At 41.9% G+C, this 23667-nt stretch overlaps 1 protein-coding gene across 3 annotated transcripts in view; it reads left to right on the top strand.

Annotated features, from left to right (window-relative positions):
• Positions 1-14445: 14445 nt before the first annotated feature.
• ZNF385A (zinc finger protein 385A) overlaps positions 14446-23667 on the top strand; it is a 199671-nt gene continuing 190449 nt past the window's right edge. For 2 of the 3 annotated variants that reach the window (XM_058173821.1, XM_058173820.1), the window contains exon 1: positions 14446-14798. Coding sequence is in view for 1 of the 3 variants with exons in the window: in XM_058173820.1 (XP_058029803.1) it covers positions 14789-14798 (10 nt within the window). In the remaining 2 variants the exon portion in view is untranslated. The remainder of the gene's footprint in view (positions 14799-23667) is intronic. The other variant, XM_058173822.1, reaches the window with a different exon arrangement.

Genomic DNA, 23667 nt, shown 5'->3' with positions numbered 1-23667 from the left:
AGTCTTTTGCAGAGAAGGAAAATATACTTCTGTCCCTGGTTGCTACATTAATTGCTGCTGTGGTTGCCATGTGGAATGTGGATCTACAAAACTCTTGGCTACCTACAGCATGTCTGTCCGAGTTTCTTGCAAAAAACAAATCCAGAAGCCACACACAGATAAACTGATGCAGCAGGATTCATTAACTTCTTTATATACACAATAATGCATGAAGTAAGTTTACAATACCAACAGCAGGTTCACAGTTTCATTTCAGCTCAGATCTGCAGACAAGTTCACACACACTGGTTTCAGTTTCTCTTTTCTATGCACAGAATCAGAAGCTGCAGGCTAAGCCACGCCCTGGTTCCAGTCTGTCTTAGCTCCCAATTGGCTGACTAAGTTGTTATGCCTATTCATTGGCTGACCTTGTTACCATGTCTTCACAGTCATGAATATTCTAACAATGTCCCTTATGATGTCATGTTGAAGGCTACAACACCTTATCTCAAAAGTAGGCAGCAGTAGCTATGAACTTTTTTCTTATTCTACAATGGCTGTAAACTCAAACGTACTGTACTATATGTGCAACACTGCTCATCCAGATCCTTTTTGAAACACATAAGAGGAAGAATGTATGCATTCCTCCTTGGCTCTCCATGCGTGCAGACATACTTCGAAGTACTATACCGGGGATGGGGGGAAAACTCAGTTGTTCTACGCTGCCATTTTTAGCAGTATCTCCATGACAAGATTAGCATCTGTTTCATCCTTCACTGGATCAGCCTAAAGGTTCACCAAGAAGGCAGCACTTCCTCGGAAGTAGACAGAGCAATCTTCTGTAAAACACACGTTAAATATTGTGCAGATCTCTTTACTCAGCTGTTTGCCACATAATCTAGATAAATGTGTATCACCTTGACCAATTTATGGCACTTGCTACTGTATTAGTTTGACATATTTATAAACCACATATTCCTAGCAAGCCAACGTATGGCAGTTGATACCATAAATCAGAAACAATATAAACAACGTTCAACAATATAATAAGCCTCAACCATAAAATTCATAAATAACAATACTGTATTCAAACGATACCTGAATACAAATGTCAAAATATCAGGATATAAAAAGGTTAAAAGACAGAAATCCCAAGGGAAGTAGATTTGAGGGTAAAAGTAAGTAAGCTTTTTCTTGAAACATGTGGTGGTGGGGGAGTTTCTCAGGGAATTAATTCCCCAGGTTAAGTCACTTTATTGAAAGTGTTCTTGCCCTATTCAACTAGGTCCCCCTCCAGACTGGTCCCGGCATTACATCTTTTGACTGATCAAAAATAATTGAAAATCCTGGTTTATAATATGCAGGGGAAACCATTCTTTCTGATAAGAAAGGCCCATGCCATTGAGAGGTTTCTCTCTCAAAATACTTAATTTAAGGGGTAAGCAATGCCAGAATACAAGGAAAGGAAATACCCAACAGAAGCTGATCACTGCATTCTGAATTATTGAGCTGCTTTCAAAGTCATTAAAACGAAGGCAAGGAGAACCACTGTAGCCATTGTAGGAGAGCCATGTTAATCTATTATAGGTAAAAAAAAACACCTTACAGACTGGTACCATCTTTTCTGACTAACAAATGTTATTAAAAGCCGTAAGTTTTCATAAACTGCAGCTTGTTTCATCAGATGCATAGATTGGCTGGGCTGATATAGGATTTAGATTGGAGGGGGGAAAGATGTGGATTGTGTATCTGCTTATGCCTTTTAATAATAACATTGTTGATTGAAAAAATGCTACCCAACTCTGATTTAGAACAAGAGCAGTAGACTTAGCCAGGCTGGAAGATACAGTAGCTGGTAAATTCTTTGTAGCAAGAAATTCCTTGCTATTGCATTGACCTGAGAGTTCAGGGACTACACAGGATCAAAGAGCATCCCTAGAATGGATAATTATTCCTTAAAAGAAAAAGAAGTCCAATTAGAGCAGGTAGAGTTTCATCCAAACAGATGACGCCTCCTCTGACCACCAAACCATCTGGATTCAATTTTAGCCTGTTGTCTCTCATTCAGTCTGCAATCTGGTAACAGCAGGAGTCCACCAGAGAGCCTGACGCACGTAATGAAGATGGAATATCTTTGCTCTTGCACACAGAAACATTAGATTCTGGGAGAATCTCAGAATAGATGACATCGCCCAGTTAGCTAAGTCAGGGTTCCATCATATTAGTCAACTTGTTTGTCCCGGATCTAGTCCCGCAGAAAATATGTCTTATGTATCACCAACATGCCATTGGTAGAAGAGAGGAAACAGTGGGATTGCTGAGGTATGTCCATGATTTCATATAACTGCATGTCTGTCTCTTGAAGGTCCATCACAATAGCACTTTCTCCACGAGCTTTAAATTATTTTGTCTTTCTTCCTATAACTGAGAACTAAAAAACGAATACTCTTCCCACCCAGGTTACAACCCACAATCAACCCAAAAATGCATCCATCCTAAATAAATGACTTATCCTGCTACCAAATACTTTTTCCTCCTATCACAACCCCCTCTCCGCAAAGAAGCCATAATTACCTAGGCAATAACTTATCATTTTTATAGGTACTAGTTTCAATAATTTGTCCCAGAGATATCAGCCTGGCATTTCATCCAACGTGTCTCAAGATCAAACAAAACAGCAGCAACGCTTGAAGAGACCAACCTACCCAGATGAACAACAGAGAGTCACAATGCCAACAGTGATAGATGTCAGAAGTCACAGACAGAAGCTGCATCAAAAGCTGTCAGCAGCAATAGTAAGCAGCAGCAAAGATGGATGACAAGCAAACACCCAGCAACACAACAGACAAACATGAAACAGCAATGTAAGGATATGTATTTGTAGAAGCAGTGAAGAGAGCCACAATGATGCCGTCTATTCCAACTTAAAACAAGCATCAATGGTGAAGCCAAGAGAGGTAATGAAGAAGTGGTAAGGCTGATGGGGATATAATTGAAGCATCAATGGGAAGGCCACTGATTGATGAGAGTTATAGAGCTGTGGCACAAATGTTTTCAAATAATTTTATTAAAAGAAAATTAATACAACTAATGAAAAGTAAGAAAGAAAAAAAATAAACCAAGTAGAAAGGTAAATGTGCAAGAAAATAAGAACCAAAGAAAAATAGAAAAAGAAAGAAAAAGATACAGAAGTGACTTCTGAACTTTTTTGTAGCTTTGTAAGTAGAATTATACATTTACCTCGTTATCTAAAGTTATAATGTAACTTTCCATAATCTATCCTGTTTAATCATCAGAACCCTAAATCATAACTTTGGTTTTTTTCCCTCCTGTTTTCCACAGAAATCCATAGGAGGTATCCAGTTAGTAAAGCAGTGCTATTGTTTTTTCTTTCAAAAAAAGTCCATTTCAACAAGTTCCCTCATCTTTACCAACCATTCCTCCATTGCACATATTATTTATTTATTTATTTATTTATTTTATTTTATTTTATTTTTATACCGCCCTTCTCCCGAAGGACTCAGGGCGGTGTACAGGCATAATAAAACCGACAATACAATATACAAGTTTAAAATACAATTTAAAAAACTTATTTTAAATTAGCCCAATGATTAAAATTTACCATACTAAAAACCCCGTTTAAAATTAATAAATTTAAACATTAAAATCTCAATTTAAGCCAGCCCCGCACGGATAAAAAGATGAGTCTTGAGTTCGCGACGAAATGTCCGAAGGTCAGGTATTTGGCGTAAACCCGGGGGAAGCTCGTTCCAGAGTGTGGGAGCCCCCACAGAGAAGGCCCTTCCCCGGGGGGCCGCCAGCCGACATTGTTTGGCGGACGGCACCCTGAGAAGTCCCTCTCTATGGGAGCATACGGGTCGGTGGGAGGCGTGTGGTAACAGCAGGCGGTCCCGTAAGTACCCAGGTCCTAAGCCATGGAGCGATTTAAAGGTCATAACCAACACCTTAAAGTGCACCGGAAGGCCACAGGCAGCCAGTGCAGTCTGCGCAGGAGGCGGTGTTACATGGGAGCTACGTAGCTCCTCTATCTTCTGGACTAACTGAAGCCTCCGAGCGCACTTCAAGGGGCCCATGTGAGAGCATTACAGTAATCCAAGCGAGAGGTAGCAGCGCATGAGTGACTGTGCATAAGGCATCCCGATCAAGGAAGGCGCAACTGCGAACCAGGCGAACCTGGTGGAAGGCCCTCCTGGAGCGGCCGTCAAATGGTCTTCAAGCGACAGCCGATCATCCAGGAGGACACCCAAGTTGCGCACCCTATCCTTTGGGGCCAGTAACTGCCTCCAACAGCCAGCCGCGGCTGCAGCTGACTGAATCGGGTGCCGGCATCCACAGCCACTCCGTCTTGGAGGATTAAGCTTGAGCCTGTTTCTCCCCATCCAGACCCGTACAGCTTCCAAACACGGGACAGCACTTGACAACTTCATTGGGGTGGTCCGGGGTGGAAAAGTACAGCTGGGTGTCGTCAGCGTACTGCTGGTATCTCACCCGAAACCACTGATGATCTCACCCAGCGGCTTCATGTAGATGTTGAACAGCAGGGCGAGAGAATCGACCCTGTGGGACCCCACAAGTGAGGCCCCTCGCGGTCGACCTCTGCCCCCTGTCAACACCGTCTGCGACGGTCAGAGAGATAGGAGGAGAACCACCGATATACTGTGCCTCCCACTCCCAATCCCCCAACCGGCGCAGCAGGATACCATGATCGATGGTATCGAACGCGCTGAGAGGTCTAATAGGACCAGGGCAGAGGAATATCCCTGTCCCTGGCCCTCCAGAGATCATCCACCAATGCGACCAAAGCTGTCTCCGTGCTGTATCCGGGTCGGAAGCGGACTGGAGCAGGTCTAGATAGACATCTTCATCCAGGTGTTGGGGCAGCTGTCGCGCCACGGCACTCTCTACAACCTTCGCAACAAAGCGAAGGTTGGAGACTGGACGATAATTACCCAAAATAGCTGGGTCCAAAGAGGGCTTCTTAAGGAGGGGTCTCACCACCGCCTCTTTCAAGGCAGCAGGGAAAACCCCGTCCAACAAAGAAGCGTTGATAATCCTCTGGAGCCAGCCTCGTGTCACCGCCTGAGTGGCCAGTACCAGCCAGGAAGGACACGGGTCCAGTAAACATGTCGTGCCGTGAAGCCTCCCCAACAACCTGTCCACGTCCTCGGGAGCCACAGGGTCAAACTCATCCCAAATGTGCTCAACAAGACGTGCCTCTTCTCCCTCGCTTGGATCATCCCAAATTCGGTCCAGACCGTCCCTCAGCTGAGCGATTTTATTGTATAGATAACCATATGTTTCCATCTTTGTGCATACAATAATGTCGTTGTAATCATCACATACAAAAACAAAGTTCCATGACTTTTTTCCAACTGTTTGCCTAACAGTCTTAAAAGTAAGGCCTCAATTGTATATTAATCTTTTAAGGCCTCAGAATCAGTGTGTGCCTTTTCAAAAAAAAATGAATCAAATTTTTCTTCCTCAAGCAAGATAAAAGGTCTCTTCTCCCTTTTCACATTTTCACTGTATTTGAAGTGTCTTTATATATTCTTAACAATTTCTCTGGAGACACATAGCAACAGTACATTGTTTTGTAAAAATTCTCTTTAAGATTATAACATAAATTTCAATCCTTTCCTTTCAGTCCTTTCAACCACATATTTGGAACATCTGTAATCCAAAATTTTACCCATTTAATCATACATTCTTTTACTTGTTCTTTTTCAAATATCAATAAAAGTGTATACATATTAGCAATTACATGTTCATCATTTGTACATAATTCCATTTCAAACTCAGTCTTACAATGTTCAAAACCATAAATTCTTTTGTCTGTTTTAAATCTAATAACTAAATAAGAAAACAATTCATAACCAGAACTCTGCCATCAGTTCTCTTGATTTTATTTTGTATTCCCCTTGACAAAATTCTCAAAATAAGTTAGCCATTTGACTTGAGCTTGTCTATTATTTCTCATCTATAATAATTTTAGTAATCTGTTTCTACTGTATAATCTTTGGTAAATGTTGTTTCTTTAGGTATTTATCTATAAATAGAGATGTCACTTACTTTATACATTAAAATAATATTGATGAAATGTTTTTTGCATGGCCAGACTATATACAGTATCTCTCTCTTGAAGTTTCAGTATTATTTTCTTTTTCTATTCATAATTTATAAATCACCAATTTCCCTGGCTTGTTTGCAAACTCAAAGTTTTTCTGCTTTATATAGCTCATTTTTATTTATATTTCTCTTATTGCTAACTGTCATTGTGAAAGCTTAATTTATTTAGAAATATTTGTTAATTTCTTGAATTTTTTTTCTCATCTCATCCAAAATAGCTTGCACTATAGATTATTTTCAAAGAATTCCTTTATTTTTTTTTATAATCCTCCACTATTGCTTCTTTCTGTCCATTTAGTCTCCATCTAAAAGAACTGAATTTCGTTTTATAAACCACAAGATTATGATTCAAAAGAAGCATTTGGTAGTATCTCCGCTTTAGAGACCTTACTAGTAAAATTCTTCAAAATCCAAATCATATCTATTCTTGAAAAGAATCGACGTCTTTCAGAAAAGTAGGCAAACTCTTGATTTACCATTTTACTGTCTCCATATGATCTTAAATCTTAAATTCTCCATCATATTAAAGAAAACTGCTGATTTCTATGAATGGTTTACTATTTTTCTCAGAAGTTCTATCCAGTCGTGGACAGATCACTTCATTCCAATCCCTGTTAAACACCATTTTTAATAACAGAAACGTATCAGTCTCTCCATAAGTACTTTATAGAACAATCCTACATCCTCATTTGGGTCATAAATTCCCAATATCAGAGTCTTAGTCCCATACAAATTAACTTCCACGCCAACAAATCAACTACAATGCTTATCTGTTAATGCAAGTTTTGGTTGTAGTTGGAGATTTGTATAAAAACAACTTAATTTCTTTTTATGGTTCTTAATACCAACCTTCACCCACATTTTTATAGATTAAACATTTCATATTCTCTTTTTCTAACACGTATTTTTTGTGGGCAAATTATATTTTGCTTTAACTTTTTCAAATTATGATTATGTTTTTTCCTTTGAGGAACATTTCCTTCATTTATATTCCACATTAAACATTTGTAGTGGTCCTCAATTCATCACCATTTGTTTAATGACCATCTGAATTTATGACAGTACTGAAAAAAGTGACTTATTACTTGTCCTTGCACTGTTGCAACATCTCTGTGAACACATGATGATAATTTGGGAACTTGGCACCCAGCGTGTATTTATGACAGTAACAGTGTCTTGGGATCATTGGGTTGCCATTTGTGATCTTCCCAAGAGGCTTCTAACAAACGAAGTCACTGGAGAAAGGTGGATTTGCTCAACAGCTGTGAGATTTGCTTGATGACCATCATGATTCACTTAACCATAAGTCATTCTAAAACCAGATTGCTTAAGCGATGGCAATTTTGATCCCAATTGTGGTCCTAAATCAGGATACCTTTAATCCATAATCATGTCAAAAATTTAGAAAAGTGCACATCTGTAGCATCTAGTTTCAGTATTATTCCTAATTGGTTTCCTGTTTGCACCTCTTGAAGTTTTGGGTAGTCTTGTCTGATACCTCCTTTTAAGACTCTTCCAATAAAAATCACACCTTCCGATTTATCCTATCAAAGTGAATCTTTTTTTCTGTTTTAATCTATCAATTAAAAAATAATGTCTTCTCTTATGCAAAATTCTAATAGGAATTTCTTTAAGAAAAATTACATCTGTATTATCCAAATGCTGCTGCAAATCTTGATCTCTTGTCTTCCCACAAAGTGGACCAAGATGTCTTTTTGAATATTTCTTATTCACACAAAATTTGTATGTATTTTATATATCTTATCAATTTCTGCTTCTGTATACTCATTATCCCAATCCAAAACTTCGATGCCACTTTTCTGTAATATAATACCACAATCTCCTGGAATTGCTCTGAGACAAAATTCCTTCTCTTTAGTTTCAGTAGTACCAAGTCATCTAATTCTCTTTCCGATTCTCTATTCATAACTTCTGTCTTACTCTCCAGAATTTCTACTTTATCATTAATTTGTTTTAAAGCTCCAGACACTTGTTTTACAGAGCTTTCCAACTTCTTGACTTCTCTTCTTTCATCTTTAGAAATCTTTCTCAATTATTTTTTTTCAAAAGTTGTCAGTGTAGCATTCAGTGATTTAGTCAATTTAGGATCAATGATTCAGCTAACTTATTTCCCAATTTCTTAAACATTTTCTGAAGTAAATTTGATTTAATTCCTTTCTCTGCAGGTTGTTCTAGCAATTCTTACCTCCCTTCTGCTGTTTGTGCCACTTTGGGAATTCTTTATTAGAATTCTCAATTGGCCAAGTGTGATGGGACACACTGGAAATTTGTCTCTGGTGCACAAGTTCTCAGTGTACATACAAGGAACAAGTGATAAATCATGATTATAATCATAAAATACATTCATCATAACTCATAAGATACAATACTCAGTGACAGTCATAGATTACTAAATAAGCAATCAACATAAATCATATCATATTCAATTTAAAAAATTAATATAAATTATAAGATACAAACAACAAAGTTATAGTCATAAGAAGATAAGGAAATAGGTAATAAGAGAGATGAGAAAGGATAATAGCAATATAGCCCTACTGGGTAGTTTGACAGTGTTGTGGGAATTAGTTGTTTAGCAGAGTGATGGTGCTGGGGTGGGGGAACTGTCCCTAGATGTTTTGGCATACAATGCTCTAGTGGTTGTCATTGTAGCATTGTAATCTAACAGTGAACATGTCTTGATTACAAGAGAAAAAGATAGAAGGCAAGCTTCCTTTTTTTAAAAAACAAACAAACAAACTGTTTTATCTTCTGGTGCCCTTAATACATTAATCTCAAACGACACTCTGCGGTTACAGTCAGTGTCACAATCCTATTCATGTTATCTTTATATTTTGCTTTGTTAATTCACCAGCTGTTTGCACTTTTTAATAGTAAACAGGAAGCGTTCTCATAAAAGCCTTGTCCATTTGCTGATTTAATTTTAGCCAATGAAATGAACAAATGAACAAATTTTAATTTGCTCAAAATCACTTTCACTGGAAAAAAAACCCATCCCCTTTATCCGTTTTAAACTTTCTTACATCCATTCCTTGGTAAACTTTTTGTGAAACATTTTTAAATCTTTAACTTCCCCTCCCGTCCTTTTTTTCTTTTTTAGACCCGAAAGAATGTTAATTTACCAAAGGGAATTCTCTTAACCTGTCACTAAAAAAAATCTCTCTTTAGCTGTAAATCAATTACATTCAAAAGTGTTTAAGAAAGTGAGGTTTGTGTTAATCTTATGTCCATACAGCCTGCATTACTGCTGTAAGCTTGGTTGAAACCCCTCGACTTCAATATTGAAATTCTGTCACTATGCAATGTGGTCATTAAACGAGTTGCACCTGATTTTTGCAACCTTTTTCTCCCCCTGTGGTTATTAAGCAAATGACATGATTGTTAAGCAAATCCATTGACTTTGCCTGTTGAAAGTTCCTGGGAAAGTCACAAATGGCAATCATACGATCCTGGGACTTTGCAACCATTGTAAATGCATGCTGGTCACCAAACGCCTAAATTGTGATCCTGTGACCACAGGGATACTAGGATGCTTGTAAATTCAAGGATCAGTTTCATAAACACATGGCACAACATAGGAGAACAAACCATTTTTGAAGACAGCAAAGTCCACATTTTGGACAGAGAGGACCACTGGTTTGAAAGAGGGATCAAAGAGGCCATCTATGTCATAACTGAACAGCCCTCTCTCAACAGAGGGGGAGGGCAGGGGTGAAATTCTCCCGGTTCGGACCAGATTGCCCGATCTGGTAGTGATGGCAGCAGGTGGTTTGGAGAACCGGTAGCAAAAATCCCTGCCCCTCCCCCACATGCCCAACTGAGCCGCACAATCATCAGAGTTTTTTTTTTTACTTTTAAAAGCATTTTTTCTTCGGCCGAAGACATGCTTTTAAAAGTTAAAAAAAAAATCCTCGAGGCTCAGCTAGGATCGTCAGAACCTTTTAAAAGCATTTTTTCTACAACCTCTTCGGCTAAAGAGGTTTAAAAAAGTTAAAAAGCTTTTAAAAGGTTCCTCTGGTGATCCCAGCTGAGTTGCCTGATTGCCCAGAACCTTTTAAAAGCCGAATAGGTTGTAGAAAAAATGCTTTTACAAGTTAAAAAAAAAAGTTGGCCATGCCCACTCAGTCACATTAACCCCCCCCCAAGCTATGCCCACAGAACCGGTAGTAACAAATTTTACATTTCTCCCCTGGGGGAGGGGTACAATATCATCTATCTCCAGTCTACAACACAGTCCTTTCAACAGTTTCAAGAAGGCTCCACATCCATTTGCCCTACTCAGGTGAGCCTGAGGACACGGAAAAATATGTAGTGGGTTTCAATTTAGTCTGCTACTGGTTCGCTTGCATGTATGTGTGCACTTGTGCGCACATGCGACGTTTCTGCACATGTGCAAAAGCATCCGGGTGGGTGGGCGGAGTCGCCCGTCGCCACCGCTACCGGTTTTCCCGATCCGGGGTGAAGTGGTAGCAACCTACCACTGGGACAAACCTCCAAGTGGCCTCAATGATTCTCTAAAAGGATGCAAATGACCAGCTGTCTGCAAGGAGTATAAATCCTTCCATTCCCCATCATCCAGTCAGAACTGAAGAAGCTTCTTGGATGAGAAGTGAAATGTCTTCAAAGAAAAGCCAGAAAGTCCAGTAGCCTCTTGAAAAACACTTTTGGGACCACCTTGTACAATGATTAAAAGAATGGTCATAAGTTGAGGACTGCCTGTAATTGCTATTATTGCTGCGGCAAGGGGGGGGCACATTGGTTCCGAAAGCAAAGCATTGGTTCACATACTTTTACCATACATAAATATTCAGCTTTGAATCATTTTCCTCAATGAATCAATAAGCAACTATAATGGTTTTAGAGATGCGGTGGCTCAGTGGCTAAGATGCTGAGCTTGTTGATTGAAAGGTCGGCAATTCAGCGGTTTGAATCCCTAGTGCTGAGTAATGGGGTGAGCTCCCATTACTTGTCCCAGCTTCTAGCAGTTCGAAAGCACGTAAAAAATACCACTTTGGTGGAAAAGTAACAGTGTTCCATGCGCCTTTGGCTTTTAGTCATGCCGGCCACAAGACCATGGAGACGTCTTCAGATAGCACTGGCTCTTCGGCTTTGAAACAGAGATGAGCATTGCCCCCGAGAACCAGAAAACACCTAGCACATATAATAATAATAACAACAACAACAATAACAACAACAACAACAGAGTTGGAAGGGACCTTGGAGGTCTTCTAGTCCAACCCCCTGCCCAGGCAGGAAATATGTGTGAGGGGAATCTTTACCTTTTATCATGTTTTTGATTCATTTGTTTAATTGGATTTTCTTTATCTAGTTCTAGGATTTATGCAGAGAACAAATCATCTTTTAGGTTATATTTATTCAGAACTATTCAAAATTTAAAATAGTTTACAAACTTTTAATCCCCGCGATACCTATTGGCTTCACATGTCCCAATTTAAGCTTTTAGAAATTTTTACCAATACAGTATAAGAATCAAAGTTTACAAATACAGTGACTGGATTCATGTATTGTCAAAACTATGCATAACAAATAGCTAGTAGCTTCAATATGTAATTTTTCAATATGAAAGAAAACTATGGATATAGAATGTTAGTTTGCAAACGTAGCTATTCATGTGAGGCTCTCTTTAAATGGTAAAGTGCGTGAATCATCAAGTCATTTCAAGCAGCAAGTTACTTATGCTCTATTTGAGGTCCTTCAGAGGATGAAGGATCTCAGATTTTACCCCAAAGCCTTACATTTATGGCATTATACATTTGTTAGCAAAAGAACACCCTATAAACGAGAAAGTAAATCCACTGATTGTTTCCTAATTGCTTATTTGTACCCTATGACTATCATTAAGTCTCGTACCTTATGATTCTTGATGAACATATCTTTTTTTTTTATGTACACTGAGAGTGTATGCACCGACAAATTCCTTGTATGTCCAATCACACTTGGTTAAAAAAATTCTATTCTATTCTATTCTATTCTATTCTATTCTATTCTATTCTATTCTATTCTATTCTATTCATGGAATTGTCTCTGCAAAATACATACGATTTTTAAAAAATGATTAATACCAGGGGTGAAATGCTCCTGGTTCGGATCAGATTGGCCGATTCGGTAGCAATGGTGGCGGGTGGTTCGGAGAACCGGTAGCAAAAATCCCTGCCCCTCCCCCATGCCCACCTGAGCTACGTGATTGTCAGACCCTCTTTTTTTTACTTTTAAAAGCATTTTTTTAACAACCTCTTCGGCTGAAAAGACTGTAAAAAAATGCTTTTAAAGGGTTAAAACAAGGCTCTGACGATCCCAGCTGAGGTGCCTGATCCTCAGAGCCTTTTTTTTTTACTTTTAAAAGCATTTTTTAAAAGGTAAAAAAGCTGAAGCCTGCTAGGCAAAAAATGGGGGGTGTAGGCAAAAAATGGGGGGTGGGGGTTTGTTTTTGAGAGAGAGAGGGAGGGAGGGAGGGAGGGAAAGAAAGAAAGAAAGAAAGAAAGAAAGAAAGAAAGAAAGAAAGAAAGAAAGGAAGGACTACAAACCTGGCACTAGATGCAGCTTCAGAGGATAATCCAGGGCTGGAAGGGACCTGGAGGTCATCTAGTCCAACCCTGCTCCAGCAGGACATTGTTAGTGAGTTTCTGTATTTTGACCCCCCAGTCACATGGTTACATAGCCACGCCCACCTAGTCACATGACCCCCACCAAGCCACACCCTCAGAACGGTAGGAAAGAAATTTAGATTTCACCACTGGTTAATACGGTATGCTACACTGCTGTGTTCATACATGTCACTCATGCCATGCCATGGTGTAACATGGTGGCCTAGGTGACTACATTGTTATGATGTAACATGTTTTGTCTGGAACCCCCGTTATCTTTTGTGCTTTATAAAAAAGAGTCAGTGATGTCATAGCAAAGTAGCAATACTTGAGGGATCACAGCTGATGCCAAAAAGCTGAGTAGGCTCAGAGGCCGCCAGGATTTGGGTGAGAGATTATAAGGTTGCACACTTATAATCGGATAACTTGCTAGCCAGAAGGTGGCACAGGCAAATCAGGTGACTAATGGTTTGAAGAAAAGCTATAGGAGCCTATTTTATAAAAGTCAGCAGGAAGGAGTTCAGCTCGACTCAAGGCTGACTTTTGATGTGGGTTTTTTGGCTTCGATTTAGAGTGGTCTTCTAGAGTCTATATTAACATCAGGCAATTGAAGCTTCCTAAACCCGTATCTCGGTTGTCAGATTCACTCAATGAAGACTAAAATGGTGTAGAGTTTCCTGCCTGGGCAGGGGATTGGACTAGAAGACCTCCAAGGTCCCTTCCAACTCTGTTATTATGTTATGTAAAACCACAAATCCAACTGACTGCCCTCTTTGTCTTTGGTACATACATAGAACAGAACAGAATAGAATAGTTTTTTTATCGGCCAAGTGTGATTGGACACACAAGGAATTTGTCTTGCTCTCAGTGTACATAAAAGAAAAGATACCTTCATCAAGGTACAACACTTACATCTTTTTGTATTGTGCATAATTTTATACATAGCACATCAGTTTGTGTTTCTTTCTTTCTTTCTTTTTCCCCCCTTTCTTTTGTAATGTTTATGAAGTCAATGGAGGCGGTGGCGGCCCTTTGAGAGCGGTAAGCAACGAAATTTCATTTCGATGTACGCCGATTAGCGCACAATTCTAAAGCGGCAAAAGAAGTTGTTAATTCTATTCCAGTCGACGAGCCTGAAATTGCTCCCACAAACTTAAATCGGGAAGAGCGAAAGCGGGTCTTGCGTCTACACGTTTTGAAGCATTCGAAGCGCCGTCCGTCCCCTCCCCTCCCCTCCCCTCCCCACTCCCTTCTTTTCTTTTCTTTTCTTTTCTTTTCTTTTCTTTTTAGTGCCGTTCCGCCAGGTTTGGAAGCCAGCCTGGATTCGACCTTTCAGCCGGCGGGCGTTTGAGGCGCTTCTCGAGCACGCGCGCCTCAGCCGCGAGCGGCGACGTTCTCGACGCGCCGAAGGTGCGTTTTACCTGCTTGGCTGCCACTGCGGAGAGCGTTCGCCAGCGGGGTGGGGGGGGAGGGCGGGAAGCGGTGTGTGTGGGGAGCACGGATATGTAAGCAAAAAAAAAAAAAAAAAGAGCCCCCCTCCTATTGGAGGTGGTGCTTTTTTTTCTTTCTTTCTTTTTTTTTTCTTTCTTTTTTTTGGGGGGGGGGAAACGGAGTTGTCTTGGGTCCGTCTCATTGGGCAGCCGAATTGGCGCTGCGACCAATCGCGAAGCAGGGAGGGTGTGCGCGAGCCGCCTTTGCCCGGGGGGTGGTAGAGCGAAAGCTTCTGCTCCGCTTGCGCTGACATTTTTTTGGCGATGCCTCCTTTTACTCCGGCTCTCTCCGTCGCGAGCCCTGCTGTTCCGGGGGGCCCTGCGTCGCTGCTGCTGCTGCTGCCACCGCCGCTGCTGCTGTGTAGTCTGGCCCGTCCCTAGCATCGCCGCCGCCGCCGCTGCAGCGGACACGGGGGAGGCGGAGGAAGAGGCGGCGGCGGAGGCAGCAGCAGCTGCTGATCCTCTCTGCCTAGGCAGCTGCCATCCCTGCTGCGCCGCGGCCAGACCAGACGCAAGGTGCTGCTCCGCAGCGAAAGCTGAACAGGCATGATCCTAGGTGAGTGGCGGCTTCTCCGGGCTTCTGACTCCCCCCACCATCTTTTTGCACCTCGGTCTTCCCCTCGTCCTCTTTTGAGGTCGCTTATTCCTTCCCCCCGTTTTCCTTCTTCTCGCTTCACTTGTTTTTTTGCCCGTATGCTCTCCTGTCGTGCTGTTCCTTATATCCCAGTATGGATTCTCTAGCTTGCCCTTTCCTCGAGCCCTCGGAAGTATAGCAAAATCTCCCCTGCTCCCCTTAACCGGGATAGCCTGCAACCTCTTTTTTTTTTCAGATGGGAAGGGATGGATGGCAGTAGGAAAGCCGGTTGTGCTTGTCCAAAAAAAAAAAAAAAAGATGGTAAGTGAAGGGCACTTCCTTAAAATCCCTGCTTGTATCCCCCCCTCCCGTGTCTATGCAGTTTTAAGGCATCGGAATTCCAAAAAAGCTCCCAATCTGATGGCATTGCATTCCCCCCACCTCCCCTCTTTAAACAGGACTCAGGTCTGCGTCACAAGGTGGAAGTTATTGAACTGTTCTGAACAGCAGCGCGGAGGGAAGGATGAGGTGGGGAGAAATGAGACGGAACTGTGAGGGAGGGAGAGCTTTACAATGCAGTGAGGAGGACATCCCAGCAAGAGAGAATGGCTGTGCGGGACCATTGGGGGCGGGGGGGGGACTCGAGGCAGGGATCATCGTCGTTCTTTCGTGTGCGCCCTGAAAACAGCACCACCAGATTCCCCATCAATTTGGGAACCCTGTTTCAGCATTGCCTGGCTATGGAATAAGTCGTTTGTCCCCCCCCCACTTTTTTTTTTTACTCAAGGGTTGTTGGGTGAGAGGAGAGCTGGTTGCCAGGCAGGAGATGTGGAGGGGGAGAGAGGAGGGGGGGATAGAGTGAAAGAGAGAGTGAGAGCAGCTGACTGATTGACTGGATGAATCCCTCATTCTGATAAACTGTTTGATAAACTGACGCTTGAAGCATCAGTGTTGACCTAGATCTCTGTGTATGGAGAGGGAGGTTGCTCCCATATGCAGCCAGATGCTCCTCCTTTTTCTCTTTCCCCACCTTCAGAGACTTTCTCTCCCTGTTTGGTTGGGGGGGGGGGAAAGAGGGGTCAGATTATGAAGCTGCCCATTAATTGGAATTGGCAGTGATGTTGATTGTCTTATAATTCTCTTTACATGCTTCAGTAGAATTATTCTGAGTTAGTTAGAAGGGGCGAAACAAGGGCTCAAGTTGAATGCAGGTTCAAGGATACCAATCATGGGTCATTTCCCCCCTTCTTATTTTTGACCCACTATACCCTGTTGGGCACTTTCCATTGAAGAAAGGTTGAAGTCTTCTCTCCATGTAGTGTCTGTTAGGAATAAAAGTTGGATTCTAGCGAGAGTTGACTTAGATTCCAGTGGTGATTCTGAGTTACTCAATTTATAGCAACATTTTTTAAAAATGCCATGTTTACAGTATATGAACAGCACTCTTCTTGGGGAGTACTTGGTCACAGGAAATGTCCGCACAGATGTGAATTATGGGGCTGGCCTAGCTTTTGAATAAACTGGCTCATGTTGCGACTATGAGTATGCCTAGTTTGGGGTGAGGAGGGGGATAGAAAAATGCACAGCTTGGATGGAGGTACATAGAGAGAGAGCTTGTTCTTTTCTCATATCTCCCTGCATTCCAGGAGACATAATTGAGTGCCTTCTGATCTCTGTTGCCTAGGGGGATAAACCTAGGAGAGGAAGTCTCAAAATAACAGCGGATGGAAATGAAAATGAGGACACACTATCCTGGTCAAGCTCTTCCACCACTAAAAGTGCTGCTTTTATGTTGCTCCACGTTTGATGGGTGGCCTGGGGTGGTGGTGGGGGGGCGGGACAAAATACCTAAAGCTGTCAGGGTCTGGAGTCAGATCACACAAAGAAGAACTTAGGCAACAAGAGCAACAAAAACAAAAGGGTCATGAGCAGGAACACCTCCAGCGTCCATGAGCTCACGTTCTTTTGATGTCATACTTTTCCCATCTATTTCTCCATTTGCAAATTCCTCATCCAGTTCTGTAGAAGCCTATTCTGACCTTGCAAACAAATCCACACGCTTCAGATTGTCTTCTGCAATCTCTTTAACCAGATGTGTGTTTTGCCTAGGGCCAGATTCTGCTCAGGATAATCAGTCCCGGTCATGCGGACATTTTCTTCCCTCCCTATTGTCCCCCCAATCTTTGACACTGTATCCCTCTGTCAAAATAACATGTTGTGTTTCTCTCTCACCCCCATCCCTGCAGATCTGGTTGCCACCGCTTCATCTTTCCTGGATACCTAAGCCTCCTCCAAGAATGGCCCAGGGAGGGAAGCAATTCTGATCTGTGATCTCTGCCACTGAATCCTAGGGATTGTCTGCTAATCCTGCCTGACTTCTTGATTACAGTGGCCATTCACTTTGCCTCCCTCCTGTCTAATAGGCCTAGCATTGACATTTGAGGATGTCAGGCTCTGGCTTAACCAGAGTGTTATCCCCATTTTGCTAAACAAGAAAGGGAACCACAGCTTGGGAGTGGAAAGAGAAAGGGTCACACACCCTTTCTGTAGAGAAAGCTCTCATTGCCTCTAATCACTGCTCACATCTCTCTTTGTTTTGCCTCTTCGTCCCTTAGGCTTCCTTGCCTCATTCTAAATCTGCCGTCTATCTAAATCTCCATGCTTTTCCAGTTTCTCTTCGCAGTACACCTTTCTTTATCCATTTCTCTCCCTCTGATCTAGTGTTGGGTTTCAAGCTGCATAGCAGTTTGTGTGTCAGAGACATGGAACTGGGCCAGAAATCCTGATGTTTCCCAAGTAAGTTCCTGACTTAGAGTTGGGATGGGAAGCATCAAGATTGGCATGTGAGCCATGGGTTAATCCCTTTGTGGGGCTGTGCTGGATGTGACGTAGTTATTTCTTTTGAGTACACAAACCATGCCATGGTCTAGTTGAGACACTCAAATCAGGTTTCCAGTTTGCTTAGAGCGTTGCAAGCTTGTCTACTTACATTCACAATTTGTGTATTGTCATGTACTCATCGGACAAAATGGGCAACAACAACCAACCAGTGTCATGCTTGCATTTGTAAAATGGGGAAAAAATCATGAACTGGATGGATATGAAAATGAGTCATATTGCTTTAGAAATGACTAATAAATAAGAAGGGATTTGCAATACAGTATTTTAAGGGATGACAGTTTTCAGTAATGATATTCCAGGGAAGATCCGTGCAAGCACAGTTACAAAACAATGATTGGAGCCAAGGAAAGTAACCCTGTGAAGTTGAACATAGGGCAGAGAAGGTGTCCAACTATGGGAGTTTAATTTTATGCTTTCTCTGAACCAGAGGGAGTGGTGCGGCTGGTGGTAATGCGAGCAGTAAGAATTATGTGGCTGGTAAACCAAGTAAGAAGTCACTGAACAATTTGGTAATCATGGGATCTGGGAGCCACAGTTGCAATCGGGCAAAAGATTATGGTGGCAAGTGTCAGTGATGGTGACTAAGTGGGGGTAGGGTAGAGGTAGGGACAGAATATAGTACAGAATGTACTTTGCAAATGTGGTGTAATTTTGTGAGCCATGTTGGGGTACGGAACAAGGGAATTACTGTACAGCAAATATTCCTACACAGTGGAGCAGCCAAAATAATTTATCAAATGCACTTATGAACAGTTTAGGTTAAAACCAATCCATCCTGATACCTTTCCCGTCGAATAATTTAATATCCGTTTCTTTTGAGAAGTCTTATTTCATAGAGAGTTACACTCCTCTCCTTATTCTCCCCCTCCTGTTGGACTATTGAATGCCTTCCAGGATACACCGTACCAGGCCATCCGTGCGCCAACCGAATTTGGTCCTTCTTGCTAAAGCTGGCAGCAGGAACTGGCCTGGGCATTGCTTGCACTTTAGCTCCCCTGCCTGATTTCTCAGCCAAATCTGCTTTGTGCTGCCTTGAGCATGGCTGAGTGGTTGTTGTCAGTAATGCCCACAGCTGAATGTTTTCAGACTGTGTTGTCTTCTTGGAATCACTGTTTTTTTTCGTCTTCTTCTTCTTCCTCTAAAGGCCTTGGTTAATTTTCTTCCTGGCGTTTATCTTATCGCTTTCTCTCAGGTGGTAATGGGGAAAAGGAGGCCATGGAACTGATGTACAGAATTCTTCAGGGTAGAGTTGCAGGTCCAACATACCACAGGCACCGGCCCTGAGGAAGGAAAGAGAAGAGGCAGGCTCCTTGGACTGTCCTTGGCTTTTGTTGTGAATTAAATATAGCACATTCTGTGTCAATTTGCTTCATTTCATCTCAAGGCCAGGAGCTGTACTTCTGCTCTCCAAGGAGCCTTTATCAGAAGGAAAATATGGGGCAAGATTATTGGGGATTTATACACAAGGCAAAAGGTCCCAAAACCTACCTTGCAGAAAACTTGGAAGTGAAAAATTGGGAGTGTGTGTGTGTGTGTGTGTGTGTGTGTGTGTGTGTGAGAGAGAGAGAGAGAGAGAGAGAGAGAGAGAGAGATTGACTGACTGACTGACTGCCATTTGGTGAAAGAAGGGAACTTTTCCTTAATAGGGGCTTAAGGAGCCAAGAATATACTGCTTACCCAAGCATGAGTAGGTGCGTGTGAAAAGGTGTAGGATATGTTTTTAAAAACACACATTAAAAAGGTTTCAGTTCTAAACATATTGAGGGGCAGTGATGTGTGGTCAGGCTGGCTTTGGATCACTGGATGCATCTTTCCCTTGTTGATGCTCTATTTTCCAGGGATTAATTTAGATACAGCGGCATCTCCAGCCTCATTTCACTAGGAAGGCCTGTAGTTTTCCGGTTGATCTTTCAAAAAGCCCTTTTCCTTGCAGGTGTAGAGAAACATGCAGCACCCAGTGCAGGGAGAGACAGAAGAGGGACCGGAGGCTGGAGAGGAGGGTCAGGGAGGTAGGGGGGAGGCACCTGGAAGACTCCTCAGAGGGGAAGGAGTAAGAGATCTGCCAATGTTGAAGGTACCCCTGCAGAATGAGAGGAATATCAAAAGACAATAGAAATAATGGAGTGCAATAGCACAGCAAGTGGTGTGTGTGTCTCTCTGTGTGTAATATGTGTGTGTGTTCATTCCCAGGGAATGTTTTTTATTCCTCTCAGTCTTCTCACAGCAAAATTTAGGAAAGTTTCCCTGAAAGTTTGTAAGGACCAAAGCATTCGGTGCTGCTTTTTCAGTGCGTCTCTCTGTCTCTCTCTCTGCCCAGTTGTTTCAAAGCTAAGCAGCAAACGCAGGATATGTTATATAAGAGTGCTGACGATTGAATGTGGGTTTACTGAGTGCCATTGATTGTTTTGCTGAGAAATGCCCGGCATGATGAGTGGAGTGGCAGCAAAGCCACAGCTATCTCTGGCCTTGGCTGCAGCAACTCCTTGGGGGGCAGTTAAGACCGGCTGGGAACCGAGTGGATGGAAGGGTCAGAGGCATCAGTGGTGGAAGCCCACAACTGCTGAGTTCACTGGAAGAGGCTGCTGATATCTTCACCTCCTTTTTTCAAATGGTGTTGTAGTGAGGGAGCCAGTGTGTTTGTGTGTGTGTGTGTGTGTGAGAGAGAGAGAGAGTGAAATCATTGTTTGGTAGGTTCCCACCTGTAACATGGAAAGTCTGATATCCTGCCATGCCTTTCCCCTTGCTAATCAGCCTGTAGCGAAAGTGAACACATTTGTGCTTGCACTATGAGTTACCGTTGCTTAAAATTGCCTCTCCAATTACTGTAAGGCCTCATCCAAGTTTGTTAAATTAATTAGGTTCCCATGTTACTTGTCATCGACATGCACAAGAAACTAATTTGGGTCCTGGAAGTTTCTGAGTAAATCTATGTTAGAAGGGTAGCAGATTTAGGGATTTTGCAGAATTCCTTTATCTGAAGCAGAATCCTGTGCCGTTTGGAGCTTTCCTTTCCGTAACAACTACATCAAGAAAATGCATCAGTTGGATGAGTTGGATTCGGTCTCTGTTTAAAAATTACATTTTAAAAATACACATGAAGAGCTTCCCTATTCCTTTACAGCTAAAGTTAAAAGTTTTTCTTTTACGGGCTCCTTTTTTGGGGTAGGGTGGACAGAATATTGAGGTTGATATTGCATGGATGTATTTCTCTCACTTACTGTATGAAGAGAAGTGGGTTTTGTGTTAAAATGATGTTGCCTTAATTGATCACCCACAAGCAGCACCTGAAGCTGGGAAGGAAACTTTGAAATCTTGATCTCCAACGTTCCTGGACAATCTATCTTAACGATGTTTGTTGACCTAATTCCTTACATGAAATTTGGATCTTCTCTATTTGCTTTGCCAATTATCCTTACACTTAACAAGATGTTTTGAAGGGAGTGTAAATGTGGTTTATCTATTTTACTATTGTAATTACATAGCATCACTGTGGCATGCAAATCAAAGTATCCAAGGCATATCTATGAACGCAATGAAAACTTCTTAATTTCACAACACATGGGCAGAGTTTGAAACCATAGTTTCAGTGGTGAAACTGTGAGTATCGTAGACCAAACTTAAATCCAAAAATGCCAGGGAATTCCCGGAACTTTGGCATTCAGGGAATTCAGCCTTCAACAGACATAGTGTAAGCCGCCCTGAGTCTTCGGAGAAGGGCGGGATATAAATGCAAATAAATAAATAAATAAATAAATAAAATAAATATGACAGTAAACCACATTCACACATCATTCAAAAATGACATGGAATGACAAGAAATGAATGAAAAGAAAAATGAAATGAAAAGCAAAGAAGGAAACCAAAAGACACTAGTCCCTAGGGAGATAGGGCGGTATAAAAATATGAATAAATAAATAAATAAATAAATAATAAACATCCTCGGCAGAAGCCAACACTCAGATAAGCAGGGATTAACCACCAAACAAGTAGAAAACAACACCTTAATTAAGGAAGTACCATGGGGGAAAAAACCATACCCCAGCAACACTAGTAAGGGAAACTACTACTGTATATAAACAGGGAACATGCCCCATACTTACTTGCATTGATGATATTACCTAGTTGGGTAATAAAATGTCTGCAAGCAAACAGTCAAACTCAGAAAGTGCCAAAATGCCACAGTAAGTCCTACTTCTCTTTGAGGGATGTCCCGTCTTCTTGAAGCTAGGTACCTTGGTGACTCATTGAGATTCTTTTTTACCTTGTATGAATGTGAATACAAATCCACAAATCATCACTACTTTTTCCCAATTGTCTTTACAAAAGTGTGTTTATGAGTACTTTGGTAATTCATTGGCTATAGAGTAGTTGCTCTTTAAATGGTTGCAGTGGGTGGGCTGCTAGTGGAGGCCAATAGAAAGTCAGATTGTGCAACTATATCATTTCAGTTTCTCATAAAAGACAACTATAGGGAAGCGATTTGACTTCAACATCTGAAGACCCTGATATGACAGAGCTAACCTAGTAGTTCGGTTTGTTTGATCTACTTGATTTCCAATAAAAGGAACTTCTCAGATATAACCCTGAAACTCAGAAAAGCGACAATTCCCAGAATTCTGAAAAATGAAGCCACAACTATTAAAGAAATCTAGAACTCATTTTATTACTGGATAATCTAGCTACTTTCATTTTTTTAAAACAAAGCACATGGCAGCATTTAGAGGTTTTTGACTGAGCTCAGAAATTAAGCTGTGTCAGTTCTGGATAATATTTAGATAACCAATTCCAGAGCTATTGACTAGGCTGAAAAATCATCCCAAAAAGAAATCAGTTCTGCAACATGTGGACGTGGTCTGAAAATCTGTTTAACCTTTAGTAAAAATGCTGCTACTAAATCTCCTTTGATGTTTGTCATTTGACGTGCGAAGGTGGTATCAAGATGCCAGACTGGGCTCTTCTATAACAAAATGGATAATCGTGTGTAGAAAAAGTTCTCTATCTTTAAGATATTAAGTGTGCACATGTTGTCAAGTGATATGAAAAGAACGAGCTCTTAAAAAGAAAACTAATAACTTAAAATGGGAAAATACCTGTAAAGGTACAACTATGTCATTGACTCAAGAATATAATGGGAAATTATCTGCCACTCAGTGAGCATAATTCTAATTGGGTCTGTAATACACAGATAATGATTTTTGATTAGCCGTCTGTTTGGTGATCTTGCTTGAAAATACCAATTTTGAAAACTGGTACACCCTAGGGCCGGGATGTCGAACCTATGGCATGTGTGCCACATCTGGCATGCAGAGCCTTCTCTGCAGGCATGCAAGCCGTTGCCCAACTCAGCTCAGCTCTACTACACATGTGCGTGCATGCCTCCTGCCAGCCAGCTGATTTTTGGGATGCGCATGGGGCAGGGGGCATGTGGGAGATGGTCCCGCATGCGCAGTGGGCAGTGTTCTTGCGTACATGCATGGGGGATAGAGCGTGGGAGGTGCGGCGCCCCCACAGCCCATTTTTGGGCCCAGAATGCTTGAGGAACCTCTACGCAGCCAGTTTTGGATGCCAGGTAAGTGCAGGGCCCGCGCGGAGCTTGGGGAGGGTAAAAAACAGGCCTTCTGGAAATCCGGAAACGGGCCCATTTCCGGCCTCTGTTGGACCTCCGGAGCCCAAGGGAGGCCATTTTTGCCTTCCCGGAGGCTTGAGCAAACCCTCCGAAGCCTGGGGGGTGAAAATGTCCGCCACCATGGTGCAGGAGGCCAAGTAAGTGTGTGTGGGGGTCGTGTGCACATCTGCGGGTGGCGCGCACTGCATTATGGGTGCTCGCACGCACGCTTTTGGCACACAAAGAGAAAAAGGTTAGCCATCACTCTCCTAGGGTCTAAGGTCTTGTGTAAGTTTTTTATTTGCTGATGATAATCCCTGATCATTCTTCCACTTACAGGATGCT

The sequence above is a fragment of the Ahaetulla prasina genome, chromosome 2, assembly GCF_028640845.1.
Source record: "Ahaetulla prasina isolate Xishuangbanna chromosome 2, ASM2864084v1, whole genome shotgun sequence".
In the NCBI taxonomy this organism is placed as follows: domain Eukaryota; kingdom Metazoa; phylum Chordata; class Lepidosauria; order Squamata; family Colubridae; genus Ahaetulla; species Ahaetulla prasina.
Note: the sequence above shows the minus strand (reverse complement) of the source record. Positions and strands in the feature narration are given on the sequence as shown.